Genomic DNA, 25,318 nt, shown 5'->3' with positions numbered 1-25,318 from the left:
TATATTTTTCAATATTGAACTTAAATATATCAATTTATTTCCCTCATCAACTGTGTAATTAACAAAAAAATTAACACATAAGCCCAACAATTGTAATACTATATATCTTGAACCTAAAGGTGTTTATCCAAACAGCAAGACTTGACTAATAAAGCTTCTCTTATATACAAAAAGAACTAATACTCAATATCACTGAAACTACCAACAATATACAGAATATAGATTTAGGACAAACCCAATAGCTTAATTTTAATAATTAAAGCTTTTCAAGGGAACCTAAAAACCGTTAGGTTATATCAAAAGATGTGTATGATAACATATATTATTTTATTTATACTTCTGAGCTGCAGTAAAGTCAGTATGTGGAAACAAAGTTCTGAGCTGCAGTAAAGTCAGTATGTGGAAACAAAGTGGTTTTAACTCCTGTGTCATGGATTCTTAGCTTTGCCCACACACAGTTAAACACAATCACATAGAGAATCCAAGAATGGGTAAGGCTGGAGGAGACCACAGTGAGCCATTTTGTCCAACCTCCCTGCTTGAGCAGGGTCATCCTAGAGCACATTGCACAGGATTGTGTCCAGAGGCTCTTGAGCAAGGGAGACTCCACAGCGTCTCTGGGCAATCTGTTCCAGTGCTTGGTCACCTCATCCTCAGGTGGAATTTTCTGTACATCCATTTCTGCCTGTTGCCTCTTGCCCTACAACCTGGCCCCGACAAGAAGAGGCTGGCTCCATCCTCATGACACAATGCTTACCAACATTGATCAGGTTCTTTCTGTGTTGTTTCTTCTCAAGGCTGAACAGGCTGAGCTCCCTCAGCCTTTCCTCATAAGAGAGATGCTCCGGTCCCATAATCCTCTATTTTACCATCCACTGGACCTGCTCCATGTCTCTGTAGAACTGAGGAGCCCAGATCTGGAGACAGCACTCCAGCTGTACCTCCCCAGGAACAGAAACACCTCCATCAATCTGTGCAGGCTATGCTCTTCCTAATGCACCCCAGGATACCTCTGGCCTTCTTGGCCACAAGGACACACTGCTGGCTCTTGCTGTCCACCAGAGCTCCCAGGTCCTTCTTCACAGAGCTGCTTTCCAGCAGTTCATCCCCCAGCTGTGCTGGTGCGTGGGGTTATTTTTCCCCAGTTGCAGGACCCTGCACTTGCTTTGTTGAATCTCAGGAAGTTCTTCTCTACCCATCTCTCTAACCTGCTGTGTTCCCTCTGAGGGGCTGCACAGCCCTCTGGGGTACTGGCCACTCCTCCCAGCTTTGTGCCATCAGCAGTGAACTTGTTGAGGAGGCACCTGAACCTTCATCCAAGTCATTGGTGAAGAAGTGAAACAATATTGAACCATGTAGTGAACCTCGGCAGACACCACTAATGACAGGCCTACAATTAGGACCTGTGCAGCTGATTACAACCCTCTGGGATCTGTCTTTCAGCGAGTTCTCAATCCATTTCACTATCCAGTTATTTAATTCCCATCTCCTGAGTTTGCCTTTGAGGATATCATGAGAGACAGTGTTGAAAGCCTTGCTTAAGTCAGGGTAGAAAATATCACATGTAGGCTTAGATATATGTGAGGTAAGTATCAAATGCTTTCAAATGGTTTCAGCACTAATACTGACATTTTGGGACTGTAAAAACAGCTAGCAGAAAACAGCTATGCAGTGTCTCTTTTTAGCAACCAAAACTTAGCTTGTTTGAGAATTTTGCTGTTCACATGTTTATATAGTCCTGTGTGTCACAGCTTCCATTTTGTATAGATTGTCCCACCTCACAGCATTTGACAAATGTCTTAGTTTCGCTGACAATATCCAACAGCCAGGGTGTATGAAAGGAATCTTGCAATATGGCAACAACCATTATCCTTTCACTAATCTAGTCTTGATTTTCTGCACTATTTTCTCCCTCTCTTTTGATCTAATTTTTTTCTGGCTCCCCCCTGCACCATAATTGAAGCTGCTTAGTTGCCCAGGCAGCTTCAATTATATGGTCTATCATAAAGAAATGCTTTTGTTTCAAAAGCTTTCACTACTATTCTCTCAATAACTCAGTGTTGGGGTTTCTTAACATGCTTTTTGTTTTATGTTTTATGCAATGTTCTGTATATAGGGAAAAACACTCTGAGAAAAGGCTAACCAGCCCTAACCTGCCTTCCCCTCTGCTCCTTCCTTAAAACTCACTTTCCTACAGTGGCAAAAAAAGTTATTCTGATGATGTATCTTTTCAAAATTAAAACAAAACAAGAATCAGAAAGGCATGAGCTGTAATTTAAAAAAGTAGTTCTTAGTGGGAAATCACTGAACCGTCAATTGTGATACGTTCTCTGCCACCTGAAATAGCCCCAGGAAAGAACACAGAAAAACGATGATGGAACATTAATTTTTCTGAAACATAGTCCGAATGACCCAGGGCACCAGGTCTGATCCAAGTGATGGACAAAATTTCTATGCTTTAATAAAGTATCAAATTAGAGGACATGTTGATGTGATACTTTAAGGTCAAATTCAGTGCAGTTTTTTGAAGGGAAGTTGCTCTTCACTAAACCTATTAAAATTATTGGGTGCATCAGTGAGTATATAGTTCAAGATTACTGGCATAGATTAAGAGTATCTAAATTGCAAAAAGGTTTTCAGCAACATTCCTAAGCAAAGACTCAAAAAAAAAGAAAAAAGAAAGGAAGTTTAAGGTACAACAGCTTTTCCTTATATAATCCAAATAAAAAGAGATCTAAAAACAGTAGGAATAAATTGCCAGTCTTTATATGAGAGAGGGGTTGCCACTGGCATCTCTCTTGGATCTGAACTCATAGGTTGCCAGTAAAAGAGAATATATGAACAGGTGACAGCTTGACAAAATGAAAGCTTTGCTGCAAAGTGCTACAGGGGAATCTTAACATAGCATGAAACTGAGAAAATGGAACTTCACATGGAGAAACACAAAGAGGCTTCAGAAAAAGTAACTTATCAGTACTTCTGCAGAGGTGGGTTGTAGCTCTGATTAATTCTTGATCTTGGAATCACTATGGAAAATCCTCCAAAGTTTTCTTCTCAATGATCAACAGCAGACAAGAAAAACGAAAATGATCAGTGGGAATAATTCAACAAGGAAAACTGGATAAAAAGAAAACATATTCAAGATGTTTGTATCTCGACTATGATATCCAACTCTATCATTTTCTCTAAGGACTTGATAACACCAGAAAAAAACCCTGGAGACCAGGCTGGAGCTGGAGGGGCTGCAGACAATGCTTGCAGACAGATTATGCTGTCAGTTATCTGTTCATGAGCATACATAATGCCATTCAAAAGTACCTCTGGTCTCAATGGATTCCCAAAGTAATATCTTCTGCAACAGCCTGGGTAAGATTTTGGAAACCCTTAAAAATATATCGCCAACAGCTAGGAATCTATATCAAAGGCAGTCTCATTCAGCATTTGCTCCAATGCCTTATAGCCCTTCCTTCCCCATCCCCTGGTCACTGTAAGCTTCAGGCTAAAATCAGGCACACAGTGCTAAGCTAAGACAAACCAGAGTGCAGGTTATTACCCACCACTTCACCAGGTTAATTTTCTACATGTTGTAATTCTTTCACATGTAACTACATGGATGGATATATTAAACATATGTTCCATTTGTGGATATATTAAACATATGCTCCATTTGTGGATGTATATATATGCTCCGTTGTCAATGTTCAAATATAAGCCAATGTTTAAATAAAAGCCAATTAATATTCATTCCAGAAGGAAAACTGCTAGAAAATTTATAGAGACTATTTTCACACTGACAGTACCAACTGGAAGCAGATCCATAAGTCTCTTCAGGTAGCTGCTTTGCACCACTGAGAAACACAATAAAACTAACCTGACATCAACTTTTTGTTAACATTGACCATCTTAGTCTGCCGTGGTGATCTGGAGTTTGTAGAGTCCCATCTAATCAATAAAGAGTTAATGTGGTGGAAAAGTATGAAATGAAATTGTGTAAGAAAGAACATATGGTAGCTGTATATTGTGGAATTGATGGGTTTAGTAGAGCCCTAGCTGGTCTATGTTTAAGCATAGAGGTACAATGCAAAGACCTTAGAAAACAATTAGGAGACTGTGACAACAGAAGTAATAAATTTGCTGTTAAAATCAGCATATTCAGTGAAAGAAATGCATACGAAAGCAAATGCATTTCTGTGCACATTTTTATGTATAAATATATAAAAATATATATAATAATATCTTTCCTTGAATGTGTGCTTAATGCTGCTATGCCCCCATTCTTAGTCATCTGGACTGATAGCTTTAATAAGGGGATAACCTTGGTTTAAACTCAGCTATATTTGCATGCTTACGTCAACTGTATTGCAACAGAAGCTGGCACAGCTGCCAGAAGCAACAACACAGTTGATTAAACTATACTTAAGGAGAACATGTTTTGCTAATACAAACTTAAAAATGGAGATATTACGGCACCCTTTTCAGTTCTCATAGATAAATCCATATTTCTTCCTCATTCTATTTTGGGACCTATATTAAAACAAGAAAATATTTCCAAATAAAGATATTGACAAAACCAATTAAATATAAAAAAAAAAACAAACACAAAAAACCCCATAATAAAACGCCGCAACCAACATTAGGAGTTCAGCTCTTAAGCTTTTATAAGTCTCTTACTAAGCATAAGATAACAGCATAGCAATCTATGTTCTTAAAATATTTGTTCTGCATTGTAATTTGACTCCATCTGCTGAGGTTTTTTTTGATGGGAATTTCAAATAGTTTGTAAAATAATTTTCAAAAATAATAATAAATAAAATAATTTTCCAATAGTCCTTTAAAAAATAAAATCTTCACAATAAAGTATTCTGCACCCCATTTATCATGTAAGCAATACAATGTCAACTTTGGAGGCACTGATATCCTTCCACTACAGTGTGGAAGCTGTGCCCACTTTGGAACTATCAGAAGCACTGGAAATCACAGATGGGTACAGCAGCCTGCATGTTACAACAGTTGGAAACCCGAGGGCCTTTTCAAGAGATCTTTCTTGTTTATGGCTGTGATTGACTTTCCTCTCCATCATACAAGAACAGATTACAGTGCATGTATGGAAAGAGCAAGGCTGGCTGTCCATTCAAACTTTGGCATGAAATAGGTTTGTGTCCAACTTGTATAATGTCCTTCTAATTTTTTTCCTTGAGAACATATGAAGGAATTTGGCTCCTGGTAAGGAAGGCACCACTAGGTAAAAACAGCATCCTAAAACTATCTCTTCAGGAGAAAAAAAGCCTATATTTAGTACCTTTTTTAATGAGTGATATAAGTTAAAAGGAAAAACAAGTACAGAAACTGTAGAAGAAAATTCAATCTGCCCTCAATGTAAATTTGAAGGGAAAAAGTAACTTCTACCTATAATATGCATGGAAAGTTCTAAGAAAATCTACTGTGAAAAACACAGCTATGACAGGTATATCTAAGTAGTACCTCTGTGCAGAAAACCAGAACTTGAGAAGGACATGAATTTTCTTCTTTTTTTGCACTATTTCTAGTAAAAAGTTACCAAGGTCCAGCTGATGTATGATTTTATTATAACACTGTAATTGCAACCCTGATTCCAGAGACAAATGCTATGGCATTATTTCAGCCATCCCAGATTTAGCAATAGCAATTATTAGGAAGTCTACAGAGACATTACAAAACTGAGAACCATGTAGCCATGACAATTTCTAAAAAGTACAAATACTCATAATATTACAAATAACCTTGGAATAAAGTACCAAACTGGGTAAACCTTTGCATGCAAATGTCATGAAACAATAAATGCCTGCAAGTCACCAGTCACAAAAGCTTGTCAGGCTCACATAAGAGACTAGTAAGGGTTAAAAATATAGTGTTTCAGTGAATTTCCCACAACTTCCCAAGAAATATGTGCATGAGTGCAGTTTATAATCAACACTATTTTAAAACTATAGTAAGTGAAATTTTGAACATTTGGTATTTAAAAAGTGGCAACCAGAAAATAAAATTGTAAAAAAAAAATAAAAGGATGAGAGGAAGAGTTTATCTGGGTTTTTTCCTAAGCCAAGACAACCATATGCTGTACCAGCTGAAAAATCAAAGTGATTTTCAATGTCAGCCTCAGGCACTGGTAGGTCTAAGCATCTCTAAAGGTGCAACTAAATGGTACTGATGATAGAAAGGAGTAGTTTTAGATCCTCTGAGAAATCAGTGATTACATAAGGAAGGAAAAACAGATAAAGAGAACAAGAGAATAGCAAGACCTACATCAGAGAAGGCACAATCTCCTAGTACACTAGGAGGACAAGGCATTTCTTCATATTTTTGCTGCAAGACAACCCAACAGCAAAAATTCTTATCTGCTTTGGTAGCCACTAATTGAAGTTTAGGCTTCCATTTAGGGAACTTGCCTTGCCTTTTCTGATCAATTTGCATCCTTTTTTTTTTTTTAATAGAAGAATAGATATAGTGAATGTGACTGAATAAAGAGAAGACCATGAGGATTTATTTTTGCCATGGCACCTACTTCTGTTTTTCTCAAGGAGAATAAATTGAAAAGCATTTCTTTTAAAATGCTGTATGCATGTCACAGCATGCTCATTTGTATCTCATTTAGTCATGTAACTCTTCATCCACGTAAAAGCCACCAATGTATGGCACACCTCGAAGAGTATTCCATATGAAGTAAAAGTTCTGTTAGCATTTAATTTGCTTCACACACATATGTAAGAAAATAACAAAGAAATATGGGGGAGAACAACAGAGTAAGGGAATGAATGTAGGCATTGTGTTCTTCTGTGCTAACACCATCACTGATTTTCATTTTGTCTTTCTCACAAGGTGTGAAACACAATTTCACTACCAACCATAAGTTCACTGATGAGAAACGTTATTCTGAATTTGCCACAGACACAGGCGTCAAAATGTAACAAATGGTTTTCATCTACACATAATACAACTGTAAGTAATATTATTATGCATCTCATTAGGGGAAAAAATAGTACACCTATATTGTGAATCTACAGACAGAGTCCTGTAGGTGACTATAGTAATTGCTTCTCAACACTTCTATAAGATTATCACATTCTATCACATTCTACTGCTCCTTGCCACAAAATTTAAGACAATACCTCACTAATTCTATGTAGCAACTTGTGTAGATAGCTAGTCACCTCCTAGATTGACTTTAAAAGTGTCAACATCTGAGGTGCATAGGTTAAGGGGAACAGTATCCCTCTTCCATTTCAAAGTCAGAAAACTTCCAAAACTGTTAACAATTACCAGGAGTATTAAATGGCTGGTACTGGCTTGTGAAGTACAGGGAAAATGCAGTTTAGGAGAGAGAAGGGCAATAAGCTGAAACTAGCACTGGGAAGTTAAATGACTCCCAGCCCAGAACAAATTAATTTCTGGTGCCTGCAGGGATGCCATCTGGCAGCAGGACACAAACACTGTGCTTATGTTGCAAACACACTGCTCAGGACCACTGCAGAATCAGCCATCAGGAAGAGACCAAAAGGACCCGTTCAGCCTATTCTCCTGCTCCAAAACAGGATCAATGCTCTTTATGTCATTCCTGGCAAATATCTATCATGTTGTGAAAATTCTTCAACAAAAACCTGTCCCAGTACTTCAGTATCATTACTGCAGTCCACCTTTCTGTGAAAAGAAAATTACTCTGTCTTCTGTACACTAAGTTTTTGAAAACTTACCATGTACGCAGGCAATCTTTCTCTCTCTCTCTTTTTTTTTTTAACTTAGGAGTCTGATGCACTAAAGATTTTTTTGGATGTTAGGTTTTTGATAACTTGAGCCACTCTTGCAGGTTCTCATTCTTGCATTGTGACGAAGGCAAGGGCAATAGTTACTCTGAGCATGCAACGTATAACGAAAAATAATTGTCCCCTAATGCATAATTAGGAGATCATGCAAGTGCTGTAGGAGTTTAAGAGCCACAAAGACAAAACAATTTAAAAGACAAGATGCTTTACTGTAAACAGACAATCTAATTTTTTCCAGCAAACAACGAATGTAAACTAGGAAGAGAGAAGAATGCACTACATCATGTGACATAACAGGTTTGGGGTTAGAGAACCCCTGGACCTTAGCATACCTTCCTTGAATATATATATATAGTTTTTTTTATAACTCATCCTACCCTCAGAAACTTAACATCACAGGTACTCATATTGCTGAATAATAAGTTTCTAAATAAGCAAAGCTAAAACAAAACTGTAATCTAGGCACAGAATAATAGAAACATTTCTATTAATAAGTTTTTGAACTTTTTTTTCATTTCATCCCTGTCTCAGCAAGAAAAGTACACTGAGGCAATTAAGTAATATGCAATTAGTTATCAAGCATTTACAGCTTCTTACTCACCCACTGGAGACATTTCTGGGACACTGGCAACATAAGGCCCATCCAGAAACCTTGGCTCATTATCATTAATGTCCTGCACTTTGATGATGAACTCTGATTCAGGCTCTAGTGGTTTCTTGGTGTCAACATCCACAGCCTGAGCCCGGAGTGTATAGAAAGGTTTTTCTTCTCGATCTAGGCTCCTTATGGCATGAATGTCTCCCGTGGTCTCATCAATGGTAAAAACTGTGCCTGCCCCATCTCCTGAAAGGGTATATTTAACAGTGCCGACTCCCTTGTCCAAGTCAGAATGAAGCTGGAGAAGAAAAAGAAGAACAAAAGAGAGGACAGAAACATTAATGGCTTTTGCTAGGGTAGACAGTTTTTTTTGTTGTTTTTTTTTAAATGTAATAAAAGACTTTGGAGGAACCAATTTCCTAAGTCCTTAACTATCTCTAAGTGCATGGAAAAAATGTGGGTAGTATATTATGCAACTTTTACTCCTATCTAATACAGCACAGACTTGCAGCAATTCAGTAACTAAAACTACAATGAAGCAGGGCTTCCCATTTTTTATAAACTGAAATTTAAATCCAAGCACGCAAAATCACCCATAACCACATCAAACAAATGTGAGATGACATGAGAGAGTGTAAAAAGTTTCCACAGGCATTTTTCTTTCAGAGAATAAAAAAGGAAATACCTAATTATTTCAAGAGCAAGAGCTTGATGGCATCGGAAACTCAAAGTCAAACTTGGTTAAAAAAAAGAAAACATACACCTCATGATTACAGTAAATGCTAAACAGATCTAAAAATACTGCCTTTTACACAAATAATGGATCCCATACTTTTGAATTTTCAGAAATAATCACACTGCAGACTGTGAATATAGGAGTTTCTTGCTCATTTTGAAAGAGTACAGAACTCAATATTTTCTGCCTTGAATACCAAGATACACATTTTTTTCTGGCCATTACTCTGATGAATCTCTAGTTATAATTTAAAAATAAAATAAAAAACTTTAATTCAACTTCTTGGATGTTTTATCCCTTTATTCAGTGTCTATGCTACAATAAACTGGCCTTAAACATTATTTTAAATACATGGTGCTTTTAAATCCAACTACAGTATGATGAACTTCTTTCTCAGATGCCTTTACCTGCTCCATACTCATCCTTTAACTATATCTAAAAGCTTTGAAAATATACACAAGGTTACATCACTGATGCTGAAATAGTTTTTAAAATATTCGTCCACTTTTCCCATCTAATGAGGACTAAAAATCTCTTCTATAATGGCCACCAGTCAGAATGGAGTTTTCAAGAGTGAATTCTCCGAAGCTGAATTGTAAAGCGATTATGGATATAGACTTTATTTACATGATGTACTGCCCAAGGTGAAACACAATAGAGGAAACATGGGATATAAAAGGAGATTATGTAGAAAATGAATTACTGAGAAACTAAATGGTTTTGGTAATGGGGCAAGAAGCTAAGCTACAGAAAAGGAGTTAAAGGCAATTACTAACATTTATAGCTATTGACTTGAAATTGAAAATAGGTCCTTGTGACTGTGGAAGAGGTCATGGTTTGTGGCAGAGAGAGAACACAAGCTTAGTGTCTTCTTGTCTACATTTTCCATCTCATCATTCTTGCTCAGCAAATATATTAATTTCTGATCTTTTGTCTAGCTGCCCCCCACATGTGATTTTAAATTATCTCTCCAGTTCAAACTAAAGTATTTTGCTTCTAAGGTGTTAAATATTTCCTTTCTTGCAAAATGAAAAGATTATGTAGTCTGAGATAATTAATGTCAATTTCTTCCTTCTTATTTTAATTTAAATGGCTCAAAATTTCCTGCTGTTTCATTACACTCTGCTAAGTAAAAACTTGGTATTTTCCTTCCATTATCATTTGGAAGCGTACAGACACACATCAAGAGAAAAAAAGAATAAAAATAATGATGAGAAGTCTTGAAGAAAAAACATGTTAGAACTTTTTAGAAGGAACCAAACAACTGTTTTAGTAGTATCCCTATATTAAATAAAATTTGTTTGGGCTTCATTGTGAAGATTACCTTGATGAATATTCCTGGAAATAATAATATCACAGAGCAAAATAATGCAATTATAAAACAGGAATTTGTAAACAGGAAAGAATGACAAGATTACTCCCATCTCTTGTCATTGGATTTGGCACTAAAGCTGAGATGGTTGAGTGTGTTTCTGATTGGCAGCTGTAGGTTTTGTGTTTAACTAGTGACGAATGAGGCTGTATTGCATGGCTTATCTGAGCCCTTGGATTGTACTAGAGAGAATCAATTACAGTTCCTTTTCATAGCTGGAGAAAAAGCAGGAAAAGCAAGGGCTCCCAAGACAAAGAAAGACTGAAATATAAAGACTAGACTAACATAGGTTTTTTTTCCAAAAGGTATTGGAGAAAAAAGATTTACAACTGGTAGGAATAGCAATTCTACAGTTGCAGATTTATTCACAGGGCTTCACAAGTATCACTCATCTCGTACAACCTAGGAACCATTCCACCTTTTTAAGCAGAGCTGCAATGCTCTGCATTAGCTGGGATGTGTCACGTTGTATTTATTCACCAAATCTGCTGATTTTGACATAAGCTTCCTAGATGACATTGCTGGACATTGTGCAAATGCCTGCTTATTTGTAACCCACACCAACCTATGCAATTTGTGGGTCAATTCAACATTATGTGGTGTCAAATTACTGCACATTATGCAGTGTCAAATTACTGCAGGGGAACAGCTGATTTATCACTTTAACATTAACTAAATTTTCCATCAATAAAGGGGATGCAAAACTTAGATTCAGATGCAAGGATGAAGAGCAAGAAGCTAGCATTAGCTGTATTTACAGAACACTAGGAAATAATCCTGACTTTCAATGCCTGAAAATTTCCAGAAAGCAGTTTGGGCTAAAGAATAAGTGCTTGCTACTGTGTCTTGATTTATGTGCTACAAGCTCTATTGCATTGGAAGAAAAGACATTTATCTTTTTGTGCTGAAGAACAAAAGATTTGTGAGAGACTAGTTTTTCTGACACTGTGTCCACAGCAACTTTGGGTTTGTATCCCATTTCACCTTCTTGCTCGCACTTATTTTCTAATTCTTGGTCTTCTACAATTTCAGTAAAATTAAACGGCAAGAGAACAAGTGATCAGATATTACCTACTTCCATCCCCACAAGGTATTTACAATCCAGAATCACATGAATTTACTGCAACAAAGTTGTACAAATTATTGCATTCACAAAGGTTGTCTTAATTTTATGTTTTCCCTATAAACCCTGAATATTAAAAATGCAGCAGAGGATTGGAAATGTGATGGATTCATTTCTATCTTTCTTAAAATCTACATTTGTATTCTCTACTATATAAGGAACACAGTTTAGAGTCAGATCTTTGGGCAAATCTACCCCAAGTGTAAAACTAATAATTTCTTGCAGCAAAACTCTGTTAGTGCAGAAAATCATGAATATTTTTCCATGATGGCGGAAAAAGACATATAATTCCATAATTCTTGCTAATGTGTAGAAACAATAACACATATGGCAAAAGAAAGGACTGATTTAAAAAAAATAAAGTATGAATAATAAGATGGAGACTATTGTAAGATACATTGCATAAATCTATGCAGAAATTATGGCTGTGTTTTTGAATCATATCCAGTACCAGATGCCAGACTGAGTCAGTCTACAAATCCATGTGATCTAGCAATCTGCTTCAGTCTGTAACAAGCTGAATGCTAGTTTGCTTCAAAGAGGATGAAAAGTTGGTAACAACTCTCTACTAGCACATCTGGGAGAAATTTTTTATTCAGTTCTTCTGACAGTTTCTAGCAAGAAGTATGATTGTTTGTATTTTAGCAATAAATTAAGATCTTACTGCTTCAATAACTCAGTGTTATCAGCTCCGTGTCACTTCAAGAATTCATACACCTGCACAAATAATTTCAAACCACATGAAAGACCAGTAAAAGTGTTAGGTAATGTACTTCAAGAATGGGTCTATACTCCTAGGTAAACTGAGCATTGCAGGAGTATAGATCAGATGTATTTGTTCCTCAGTATCCTGCAGTGCTGATTTTCTCTTCAGTATCCTATTAATCTGATCCTCAACTGTTTATGTTCTCTTTTCTTAAATAGTTCTGTGACTTCTATTAATACAACCATTTTGAAAGTCAAATATATCAATTCACATACATGGGTAAAGAAATTGGAAGCAAAAGAAGCTTAAAAAATTGCAAGATAGTCTACTTTAATATGACGCAATCGCTATACCCCACAAATCATGCCGGAACAAGGGCTATGACATCTGCCAGGATTGCTGTGATCTTAATTTCACATCAATACAGGCATTGAAAGTTGTTTTATGAGTTGACAACTTCCCTTTCCACATTTCCCAGATGCAAAGGAATGTTTAAAACCCCTAAACTAATATATTTACCCTATGATACATTCTGAGATTCTAGGTCTTATTCCATTGCCACTTTCACAGGATGAAAAAAATCAGAAATCACTGTCCCATTTATTTGTTACTATTAAATAAGTTAAAATGCTACATTGCAGTGCATATCTGGACTTTAAAAATGGTAAATATTTCAGGGTATTAAACTTTCCTTGCCTGCACAACAGTATTAATCCCACATCTGTATCTTTATGTCATTTTTTTTTATGCGATACACTTTAGGACTTTACTCCATTATTTTCTCTTCCTGCGTCTACTCCCAGGTATCACTATTCATTCTGTAGCCACCAGCCCCTGTACTTTCTTGGAGAAGATGTGCAATGAAAACTATTTGAGAAACCAGAACATCCATTCAACTCCAATCCTACCTAAGACTGAAAATACAGAATGATAGACTGAACTGAGTAAAGGAAAAAAAGGCCATTTTTGTGCAGTTAACATAGACCCATGCAGACCTATTTTGGCAGATGTGTACTGCAAAAGTGTGTGTTGGAACAAGGATACCCACTACAAGAGAAGAGGGTGTAAATGAGTCTTGCTACTTTCTATTTGGAAGGCTGCCCTTTTAAAATATAATTATTCTACACATATTTTCTCTTGGCAAGAACTCTATCATCCACACAGATTGCATAGCTTCTTTTTAAAACTGATAATTAGAATCTAATGTACTGCTTTAACACAAATGTATTTATTTCTTCCCTCTAAAAATACATAAACCTTGAAAATTTTCCTAAGATTCAAAGGGTATGGGGGTGGCAGAGACTTTAATTCAGGATATGGAAAAAAAAAAAACCAAAACCAAAAAACAGTGTAATTGTTGCTAATCAAATCAAATGGCTTTTGTTTGTTTCCCTTTCCACCACACACACAACACTGCAGAGGACATTTAGGGATAAGGTCAAATCTGCTCACAACACAACCAGTGCAAATGTTTCCTGATCCCAAAAGTTTGGATTACCTAGGGCATCTTCTAAATAATAAGTTAACATTGATTAGTCAGGCAAGACTGCAGACTAAAGCTTGTGTTGAGAGGAGTTAGGACACTACTACAAATGGGTCAGATGCATGACAATAGTTATATGGAAACAAGGAGCAACTAAAATCACAGAATCAGAGAATCCTTGAGGATAAAAAAGACCTTTAAGATAGCTGAGTCCAACGGCAAAATTATGGGGTAAATGAAAGGTGAACAAAAGGAAAAAATATTTATTTTTTTAAAGGTCATTTGGAAAAGAACAATTTTCAAATCTGAAAATTATTTGTACTAGGAAGAGGTGTTTTTTTATTAGCTTTGTACAGGCCTTTTATAAGAGACTCCTATCTGTGAGCTGGCTGTCTTAGTACTATGAATAATTAAAAATGTCAATTGAAGGATGCATATGTGTGTGTGTGTACACATATATATACAAAAATTTAAAACATATTATTTGAATTAGTAAGCTGTGTGTATCTTATAATCATGGTTAATTTTCTTTGTCCTGTTTTTTATGTTTAGCAAAATATCTGCTTTCAAGAATTGACATTCTTCTGACTACTTTTTGAAAAAATAGTAATAAACAACACGATTCTGCATTTTGAAATATCTTCTTGGTCAAATTAGATTAGAATAAAACCTTATTCAACAGCAATTAAGTGAAAAAGAATTTATACTCTTTTTTTAAAATAAAGATGAGCTTTATTAAAATTAAAGCACTTATCCAATTAAATAAAACATTATCTTCTTCTATCATGGGGATTTAGTCTAAGCACACTAAGTCAGAACAGACTTTTTCAATAATGAGTGTGGTTGTCAGGTAGTAAGATGATGGCAAATGAGTCATTAGAAAGGAATAAAAACAGTACCTGAACTTCTCAGTTCAGATTAATCTTCATCTTTACCAACATCATGCACTTGAGGCGTTAAGGATTGTTATTTTTCTAATTCTTCTCTACATGAATATTTTTGTTGCATTATGTGGAATTCAATAGCAACGCTTCTGTAATCATAATGAAAAACTCCCAATATGCCTTTGATGGAATGCCATATACATAGAAATATTGACCAATGAAAAATACTACGCACCAGTAAAACATTGAAAGAATAAAAATTCCTCAATAATGTCTTAATATCATTTAATTATACAAGTAATTATATATGTAAGTTACAAGTTGCATAAACTTCTGATGATTATTTCTGCATCACCATATCAGCTGGAGCTGATGCACATAGAAACACAGTGTTTTGCTTTTCCCTCTTCCACTTTAATGCAGGAATCAACATAAAATAAGTTTTAAAATTAAATTATGCTTACTGATCTCATATAACTCCATGTTACAGTGTGCTCTGTGTGCACATGTTGATAGGTTTCAGTTCAGTTGTGTTGAATGTCATTTGAGAGAAATGTTCTGCAGAATGGTGACAGCCAATGCGAACTTCAATCTGTTCAGGTCTCTGGGTATAGTCAGTGTCAAGTAACAGCATAATCATAGGTTCCAACAACAAATTCCAGTATTGGCCATAAGACAGCAACAGGAGACAAAATTTGAGGAAATTTATCAACTTCCAATTTCTTCTTTATCCAGCTCAATTTTATATATCCTTCCAAAGGATTATGAGCTACAATGTAGTGTGCAGCTGCTGATGACAGCTCAATGGAAAAGGATTCTACCATACTATTAATTTTTTATAATTTTATAATTTTTCAAAGTATTTAACAGGAACTGAGGAGGGGATTGAAAGTGAAACCCTCACAATCCAAAACCCTTAATGTATACATGGAAAAGTGAGGTTGTGCCATGTACTGTCATACACAGATGCAGTCTTTTCTTTTCACTACTGTGCACCCAAGATCAGTGGTAAATAATCTTCTGGGTTGAAGGAGCCTGTGGAGTACATCACCTGTTACTAATGAATGCATTTGAGTTGGCACCAGTAGGCCTGGTTTGATCTACACATGTGAAAGCACTGGTACTCCCTCTGTACCTGTACTCCTGCCTGGCTGGAGTCCCTGTGCTTAAGTCAGAGGATAATGTTGATGTTCAAAACTCAGAAATGAGGGAAGGGAATTTGCCACAAACAGAACTTTGGGGAAAATATAATCCAAGCTTTAGGCAGGAGATATTTGTATTCCTCTTCAAGACAACACTTACTCACTGATTCCAAAAATTAAATGAAGAAAAGACAGAATGACAATCAAATTCTAACTCTTGCTATTTAATTTTGCAAGATCAGCAAAATGTTCAATGGCATTGCTGTACTCAATTAAAACTGTAAGTATGAAGAGTGGTGATCTTTTGAGGTAGTAATTGCAGTATTTCTTTTTTGAAAGAAGAATCACTATCAGAATATCAAAAAGAGCTGCATCTCTCTACATAACACATACTGACACTAATACATTATTTTGCACTGTGTTGCCTGTTGTATCTCTTCTACAACACATATAAAAGATCAGTGCATGAAAGTATTGATTATGCTGTATGAATAAATATAATAAAAATAGACACTAGAGACTTAAGAAGACTTTATGTGATTTTTTTTCAATCTAAACCAAAATTTCTAAGACACTTGTTAAAGAAGTTTATAATTTCTAATGATTGTCTACTTATATTTATGAAGATAGTCTCTCTGCAGATCACCAGATAACCACTCTTCAGAACACTGAGAACAAGCAGGAACTTTATACTGCAAAGCATCATTGAAATGAAGCTATTGGCAAGGTTAAAAATTTTCAGATTAGAATGAGATGTTTATACTCCTGAAATGATAAAATCTGTTTTCTTTTTAGGGTGTGTGAATGTGATCCAGTTTCTGTAGAATGATAGTCTATAGATGTCTTAAGCTGCAAGGTCTAAAATCCTGGCTAGTTACTTGAACTTTTCTATGCAGAAAATACTATCATCATAAAAAGATGTGCTTTATTCTTCATCTCACCTAAAAGTTATGACATTATGAACTTGGTTTTTATTTGAGGTTTAATTTATGATGGAAGCTATAGCTACAGCCTGTCAGTTTGCATGAGATTTTTTTCTCTCACAGGAGTTGCCCTACCAATGGTAGTAGGAATATGTTTTGTGATAGGGAAGAAAGTGTGGGGTGTGCCATTCAGTTTCTGAGGTGACAGACAAAAAGACAGCTGCTTGTTGACAACTGCCATGCTGCTGGAAGAGATCTTGACTCTGAGAAGCTTCCCACTCCTTTTCTTGGTGGTATTCATTTCTCCACCCTAAACATCTGGAGCTAATTGAATTCCCCTAAAATTCTTTATGTAAGACTGTCCCATCTAGTTAGAGGATTTGAATAGCTGACTTTTGTAAGCCTGGTTATTTTCAAATCAATTATGGAAAACTCAAATTACCTGCTAGAGTTGCTCTTCTGAGGGGGGGCAACCTGTATGAGGGATGGAAGCTGTGAGGCAGCACACATTTCTATACCACAGGTGCAGCTAGGATAAAAAATACATCTCCAGCTATGCAGTCATAAATATCTACAGGCAAAGTAGTCACAAAGTAATTATCTCCTACCGTTCATCAAGGCCTACCATAGAAAACCCTAGTTGGGGGTTAGCTGAACTCCATAGGCACATAAAGTTTTGTGTGTGACCACACACAAAGTGAACCCCAAACCGGAATGGCTTCCTGAATGCAAAATATCCAGAGTTAACCTCTCTGTAAAGTCAAGGGCTCAGTATCATTCCTAGAAGTGTACCCTAATTAGGCTCCCTAAATGAGGTTTACTCTACTTCAAGAAGTCACAATTTCATCACATGCAGGGGCATGAAAGGGCATTTTATTATACAGACTCTCATTGCCTTACCTATTAGTCTAAATAAGCTGAAAATTTTCTGCATCCAAGACAGTAATAGAAATAATAATATCAACATTACTAACAAATACACAACTTTTAAGTACTTCAAAAAGGCACTCTGTCATAAACAAAAAATGACAGGTTCTTGCAGTTAAACATAAAAAAAAAGACTAGAACCATAGCAAACACATGCCTAGAAATGTGTGTTGAATGAGTATCAGTTTAAATCCATTGCATTTGGAAAGTTAAAAGATTATAAACTGATTATAAAAGGTTATGCTTAATTTTATACTGATTGGAACCTTATTTAGCAAATACATCTTCTGCTATTTTCTGATTTATATCAGTGTGCCCTTCAAATCTAGCTGGAGCTTGAAAGGGTTTAGAGTAAAGGTCTACTAAAGCTGATGAAGATTTCTTCATTTTTATCCTTCCCTTAATTCATTTTTCTTTGGTTTTATCAATTTTTTTTATTGACCACCTAGCAGATGAATGTTAAAAACTCCCTTTCTCATGTATTTAAATTTAATGTTAAGTTAAATACAAAAAACTTGTTTCATAGATCACACTTGCTGTAAAGCTCTGTCAGTTAAGGTGTCTCTTTTTGTTCAATAATGATATACTAGAACAGGTAAGGAATGACAGAGTAGAAAGATTTTACCTCAGCCTGTCTATCACTGTGACAAGGCATACTATCATAAATGGTTTGACCAGTACTTTTACCTAAACAGGAAAGAAAATATCTCTAGTTCCATCACAGACGTGAATTATCTCTCTTCTTAGAGAGATAATTTTAAGGCATTTACAGGCACAGAATTTTATGAGTGAAATATGATATATTTAGAATTTTTAAACTCTGTCTTAAGTTGGCCCAAAAAAAAGTCCGGCAAACATTCATACTATAACACACAGAAAAAATTACAAAATAATCCAGCAAACATGAACAAATAATGCTTAATGTGCAAGGAATAGAAAGTACACCAAAAAAACTGAAAGAGCTCTTCTGTACCCTATGCATCAATTCCAAGAAATCACATCCCATGAATAATGTTCTGGCTGCAAGATTTCCTCAGAACAATATTTTTAAAGGCTGTGTTATCACACAGCAGTGTTGATTTTCCTCAGATTCCAGAAGTAGCATAGGAAAGGGTTGTGCTGTATGTATTTTTTTCATTTTGCTGAAGCAGGACAGATAAGTGACATGCTGCATAGTTTGCATTTTTTTGCTAGCTTGTGACACAGGTTTTTGAGGCTTTTTTGTAAGGTTTGACGTTTCGCAAAAATAAATAAACATTCTGTTTTAGTGGGGTCATTTAACTAATCAACATTTGCATGGGAGAAAAGTAGGTTCTTAAGACAAAGGCAAAGCATCAGATAGAGTTTGTTCTTCTGGCTTGGATTGTTTAAAACAAGAAGGATTTATATGGGACTGTATAGAACTGAATCAAATCCCAGAAAGACTGTATATCTTCTAAGTTATGGATACATTTATATTCCACATATTGTTAAGCTACAATGTGTAAGAATATTGGTATGCCTTCTTTTTAATAAAAATGTCACACCTATGTAGTAACAAGCAAAAGAAAAATATCTTTCACAGCTCAAGGTTACATCATTTCTGCTCAAATCGAACAGTGTAATTATAAATCTGAATATGATTGTCTCCGCTGGATTTTCCCAATTCAGTTTTAAGACAAACATGTTGAGTTTACATACAGTTATATGCTAGCCACAGCAATTACTTTCAAGATTTACTCATGTATTTAATGAACAAAGGCAAATATTCCTGAGAATCCATTGAGAGTACAATACAATAGATAAAAACCTAGAAAGCTTTATAATTTGGGACAAAAAATTTCCGTATGGTTGATGTAAGATATCTGTTTTCTATAGCTGTGGCTGTACTTATGTTTTATACTGATGAGATGTAAAAACAGCCACTTCTGCTGCTGCTATTGGGAGTGGAGAAAGAAGAAAAGAGCATAGGGTCATTTTACCCCAGACAAAAGAGGGTGGGAAGGTTATTCCTACAGAGAACTTAGAAGAAGCAGGAAATGAAGTAGAAACCTCTTTCTGGATAAGTTTGTATTCATTTTTTTCTGACAGAACTGCTCATTGAAACAACAGAGATGTTAATTTGTTCCTATCTTGTATATAATTCTTCTAGAAGTCCTGGGAAAAATCAGCTAACAAGGACAAAATCTCTTCAGGGTCCAGAGAAGTGTTACTGTGTCCATAAAGCATAAGTCTTGGACTTTAGAAAGTCAATGGAAAAACTCCGTTGTCTCCAATTTTATTCAGTAATAATTAGGGCCTTGCAAGCACTAGCAAAGTACTGTCCTGCAGAGTATTGGCAGGGTTCTGTCCTGCAGACTGAGAGTAAACATTTTCTTTTGTTTAAGTTCATGCACTTAGGGAAATTTTCTTTTCACCTTTAAGTTTTACCATACTAAAGATCTCAAAATGGAAACAACAGAAGTTTGTTCTTCTGTTTGCCATCTCTCCTCCCTATACCTCCCACTCTTCCTTTTTCATTTTCCAGAACTTCAAATACCTCGAATAATAATATTTGATTGTTTCAAGATTCAGGGGTCGGAAAAACTTTATAAAAAAATGCTTTTGCAAATTAACACTAACCTTTGTTAGGTAGACATTACTGTGAAATCCTTTCAGTGGTGTGAGAGTTAGTTGTGATGTGGCAGGGCTTTTATCCATTCATGAATGTTTGCAGAAGTCAGGCTTCTTTCACTGACAAATATTGCAGCTATTGGTAGCTAAATTCACCTGCATTTGCAACAGCTGTTAATTATGATCAAGGAAGTGGTATTCACAAAGGGAACACATTTTAGCAATTTTCCTAAAAATATTCCTTTGGTGTGATAAATGACACAGGCCCTTTTTGAACATAAGAACAGACTTATCTATTAAATAATAATATATTCACTGGCTGTAGACCTTCTGAGCATCAAACATCATCTTTCCTTTGTTGTCTGCTTTTAAGTTTTTACAGATTTCATCATCTTATGACACTTTCCAAATGTAGAAACGAGGACTGAGGAAAGTGTTTGTGCCTCTTTAAAAAGACTGTAAATATTTTACTTACTGAATAATAGAAAATCTCTATATAGTGAATAAGGCACTTTAAGAAAATATACAGTCTAGTAGCATCAATTTTGATTCTGCCTGAAAGATGAATGTATAGAATGAACAGGTAATTGCAGTTATTTGCTAATGAATTTGTCAAAATTGAGCAAATTGGGAAAAAGAAGTTATTTTTGTTGCTTCCACTTTTTCAGAGAAAAATACTCTAGATATAAAATAATAAAATCTGTTGAAAACTAGCATTTTTAATTAAATTTAAAAAATTGAATAATAAAATATTTCTTTTCAGTGTGAAGTTGTTTGTCAGAAAATCTCATTTCTTTCAAGGATATGTGACGATTATTTGTCTTCTGCAGTATTGATTTAATGAATCAGAATAGATTCAATGTGAAAACTACCTTAAGAGCATATTCTCTTGTAAGAAGTGCTTACAGTAATTGAACAGTAATTCACCCTAGTATTCAGGCAAGTTGTATTTCCCTATCTCATTCAGGAGCAAGCTCTAAATACCAAACTATGATCATAGTGTGTGACTGACTGTAGGAACATAGCAGGTACAACCCCTAAAAAGAGAGTCTGCAAGCATCCATGGAAAGCCTTGCAAAGATGTACTCTAGAACTGCACATTACTTATCTAGGTGGGAATAACATATAACTGCCAAAGCCCATATCCACAGCAGGGCACAGGTCTATTTAGAACAGCCACGTGCCCCACAGAGCTGATTGTATTAAAGGAATAAGGTTCTTAATAACTGAGTCTTATTTGACTCAATAAGGAGAGAAAAAGGCTTTATGCACGGAGCTTCCCACCTTCCCACCCCCACCTTCCACATCTGCACAGAGAAATAGCCATCCTTCTCGAGCTGCTATGAGATCTAATTTAGAGCAACACACTTTACTCTAAGTTTTTTGAGAGTCTGGCTTAGCATAATGAGAAGAATACAGCGTTCACTTGTAGTGAGCCTTTTAATCTTTCAGAATAATCTCTTGTTGGAATCCAGCTGGCCTTGTTTTGAGTGCTGCAGAATTTTCTTTGAAAAAAATCATATAGCAAAGACAGAAAAAAAAATTAAGCAAGATCAAGCTTTTGATTTACTACATGTGTGCCTTAAATGTACATATTTTTCATCTTAATGATACATTTTCTGGAAATATGAATTGGTTTTGTGGGATGCCAAACACCTGTCACAAAGAAATTTCATGCTATAAAATCATGAATAAACTATGTCCCAGCACACTTACAGCCATATCAGGATAATGTTCTTCTCTAAGAATTCAACTGAATACCAAATTTACTCTAAATATTCTTTTTAAATTCATAAGTTTAGTAAGTTTAGTAAGAAACACCAATAAATACTTTAAAATTCATAAATACATCAAGATTTCTTTGCTAATTTGTTCACTAACTTAATAACCTAGTTAGACTAGGCTTAGCTTGATTATCAAGCCATTTTAATACCAATCTCACACAAAATAAAAATAATCTTAAAATTAGTTTAATTTAAATAACACTATTAAGAATAGGTGTTTCCAATAAAGGAATAACTGGAACCTGGAGCAATAGTTAGATACCTTTGTCATATTTTGATATACCAGCTGCACTGTACCACTAGTAGCAGTGTAGCATTTCTGACTTCCTGAAGCATCTATTTTGTGGACTGGGTTAGTACTGTGGACCCCTAGAAACAATTTTGGGTCTTGTATGACTCCTTTTTTACCAACACCATATGGTCGACTGTGGAATATGGGATCCTTTGGATTTTTTTTTCTTTTAAGAATTCAAATTTTGTCCCTGAGATAAACATACACAAATTCTTTCTTAAGTGTGAGATGAAGGTGAAATTTAAACTGTATTTTAGAAGAAAAAATAATGGTATAATCTGAGGATGTCTCTTCAGTACATAAATTAAAAACTGATTTGATGCTGATTAACTTGTTCTCAAAAAAATTCTTCAGTATTTAAGCAAGTTTGCCCCCAACAGGCACTGGTTTTGATTTTAAGAAGAAGCAAAAATAAATATTTTTGGAAGACTGAAAATAAAATATACAGAGTAGTTCTCCAACTTTCCTGTGATCTGTGAATGTCATGACTTTGGTAGGCAGATGAATAGATGCTTCAGCCAGGCTGGGCTGTACAAAGCACAGCTAAGAACAGATACATGCTTGTCCCTGAAGAGGTTATAAAAGGCAGGTTACAGGTCTCAGGTGGAGGATATTTCTCCCCATGAGTGCAGTGCAACTTTCTAACATACATCTCTTCTCAGCACAGCAACATAAACGCACCAGAATCATTAAGGGAAGGTTGTAAGAGCCTTCCAAATGACTTCCCAAAGGGCAAGTAAACCACGGTTTTCCCAGCATTACTGGCTACATTTTGCAGGCTGATCCTGCTGTTACACCTATCTATGTCCCACAGGAAAAGTATGTGTGCCAATGCCGTGCCAGGGCAGCAGATACCAGCTCTTTCTCTACTTAGCCCGCAAGAACTCTACATTGCCTGGCTGAACAGTACTGCCAACTGTGAAAAGAATGGAAAAGCACTTTTCCCTGTGAACTGGCAAAATAATAAACTAGTCATGGCAACAGCAAATTAACAGCACATATCAGCACTGCAGGGTGTATATAGGATTTGTGTAGCGACACGCTGAGTCCCAGCAGTATTACAGACTTTGACAAAGGAAAGTTAATGATGTTCAGGTTCTACAAAGCCATGTTCATGTAAGAGCTACAGATGATAACTTTACATCAATTTTCAGAGAGCATTATCAACCCTACTTAGAGGAAGGGAAACAGACAAAGAAATAGAATGGTACAAAGAAGTCCAATGGTACAATTTGTAAACAGAATTCTGTGAAAGTGTACTGACTTTAATGGCAGTACTCAATCGTTCAGCTGCCTTCCAGCACAATAGTTGTAGATGAGTGTGAAGTTTGCTTTTCATTCAAGCCATAGAACCTCAAAAGTCAGAGAAATGAAGAGGAATAGTGTAATTTTATAGAACTTCAGCTAGGGGCACCTAAGAAATTATTGATCTTAGTAACTCCAGCTGAGTTAGTGAGAGAGAGAATAGAGAAACATCAGCTCTACAGAGAACATGAACTAAAGCAACTTGTTCTCCTTCCATATGAACCTGGCTCAGTTTGACGAAGGTTTAAGGTCAAAACCACTAAAGGTCAAGAAAAGAAAGGTCAAGACTAGAAAACCAGAGGACCTATGAGAAAAAAATTTGGATTGTTTACCAGCTCAAAAGTAAATAATTAAATGAAGTTTCCCCAAGTGCATGTTTTACACACACAAACAGACACCCACAGATTGTCCATATGCTTGTTTTAGAGTAGTTCTTTTCCTGGTTAACATGGGAGGGAAAAATGAAAAATAAAAGAGAAAAGAAGGAAAATAAAGAAGGCTGTGATCAAAGGTGTAAATTGCACGCATTACTAATGGATGTTGCAAAACAGTTAACAAATGTTTCCAAAAGAAAGGGCAAATTAATTTTACATAGCCAAGTATTTTAAAAATACACATTTTATGAGAACCTTAAAGGAAAAAACAGATGGCATTTTAGACTGAGTTCTACATACAAGATTTCTCTATCATGGATTGTGAATTATGTATATATCCTTCTCATATCTTTTATATATAAAAAACCTTTTAAAATATTAATTTTCCTAGTTTAGAAAATATTACCATGAATATTTTCAGGAGTACATATTCAGAAGTACTAGCCTTCAGAGAAATAAAAATAATGATAAGAGCATAAACAAGTATTTAGATAATTACTTATGTTCTTCATAACACCTTGTATCATTTTTACACAAAAATCTTTATCTTGAAAAATTCAGTTTTCAGTTGGACTATTCTACTTATCTTTCCATTTAATAAAAATAATTGAACTCCACTTCATTTTATCTTTCATTATTGCAGTGAAAAAATCTGGTTAAATAGACCATCTAAAGTAAACAATCATAACAATCATTTAAGATCAAGTCAAAATTTATTCAAATTTAAATATCTTGTTGAATTCAACATAAATTTGAACTATCGCATCATATTTTTGCTCTTGGTATGTTTTTCACAACATTAAAAGTAATGGGTGAATGTTCTAACACAGATAAGAACTAATCATAAAAAGATGACTTGGACAAATGTAACTTTTACTTGCAGATCACACAGAGACACATAGATGCACAGACAAGCAGCACCAAACTTGGAAGTTAATTTCTTCTAAATCAAGATTATTTTACACAAACAATATAAAGACTTATTTTTAGTACCTTGATTTTTCAATGATTGTAAGTCATGAAAGATATACACTACAAACTTCAAATTTTTACATAATCTGGCATGTAAGGACCATCAATAGAAATATCACTAAAAGTTACTCCAAAATTGAGAGTATATGCTCATGCTTTATACTACTATTTGACATACTTTCTTCCCCACCTTAGTATATTAGCAGTATAAATCCCTTCTGCTCAGTAGATCATCTTAAAAATACTGGAAAATTTGACCAAAATTTAGGGAAAGATGGCTGACTAAATATGCCAAGGACTCATCTAGCC

The 25,318-nt window shown here is 35.4% G+C and overlaps 1 protein-coding gene across 9 annotated transcripts in view; it reads right to left on the bottom strand.

The window, feature by feature from the left end:
* The window catches only part of CDH12 (cadherin 12), a 710,660-nt gene that overhangs the window by 112,650 nt on the left and 572,692 nt on the right, over positions 1–25,318 (bottom strand). For all 9 annotated transcript variants that reach the window (XM_064427694.1, XM_064427690.1, XM_064427700.1 and 6 more), the window contains one exon: positions 8,398–8,692. In XM_064427694.1, coding sequence (XP_064283764.1) covers positions 8,398–8,692 — 295 coding nt within the window. The remainder of the gene's footprint in view (positions 1–8,397; positions 8,693–25,318) is intronic.

Source organism: Passer domesticus, chromosome 1 (genome assembly GCF_036417665.1).
Source record: "Passer domesticus isolate bPasDom1 chromosome 1, bPasDom1.hap1, whole genome shotgun sequence".
NCBI lineage: Eukaryota > Metazoa > Chordata > Aves > Passeriformes > Passeridae > Passer > Passer domesticus.
This window is presented reverse-complemented; position numbering and strand designations above follow the sequence as displayed.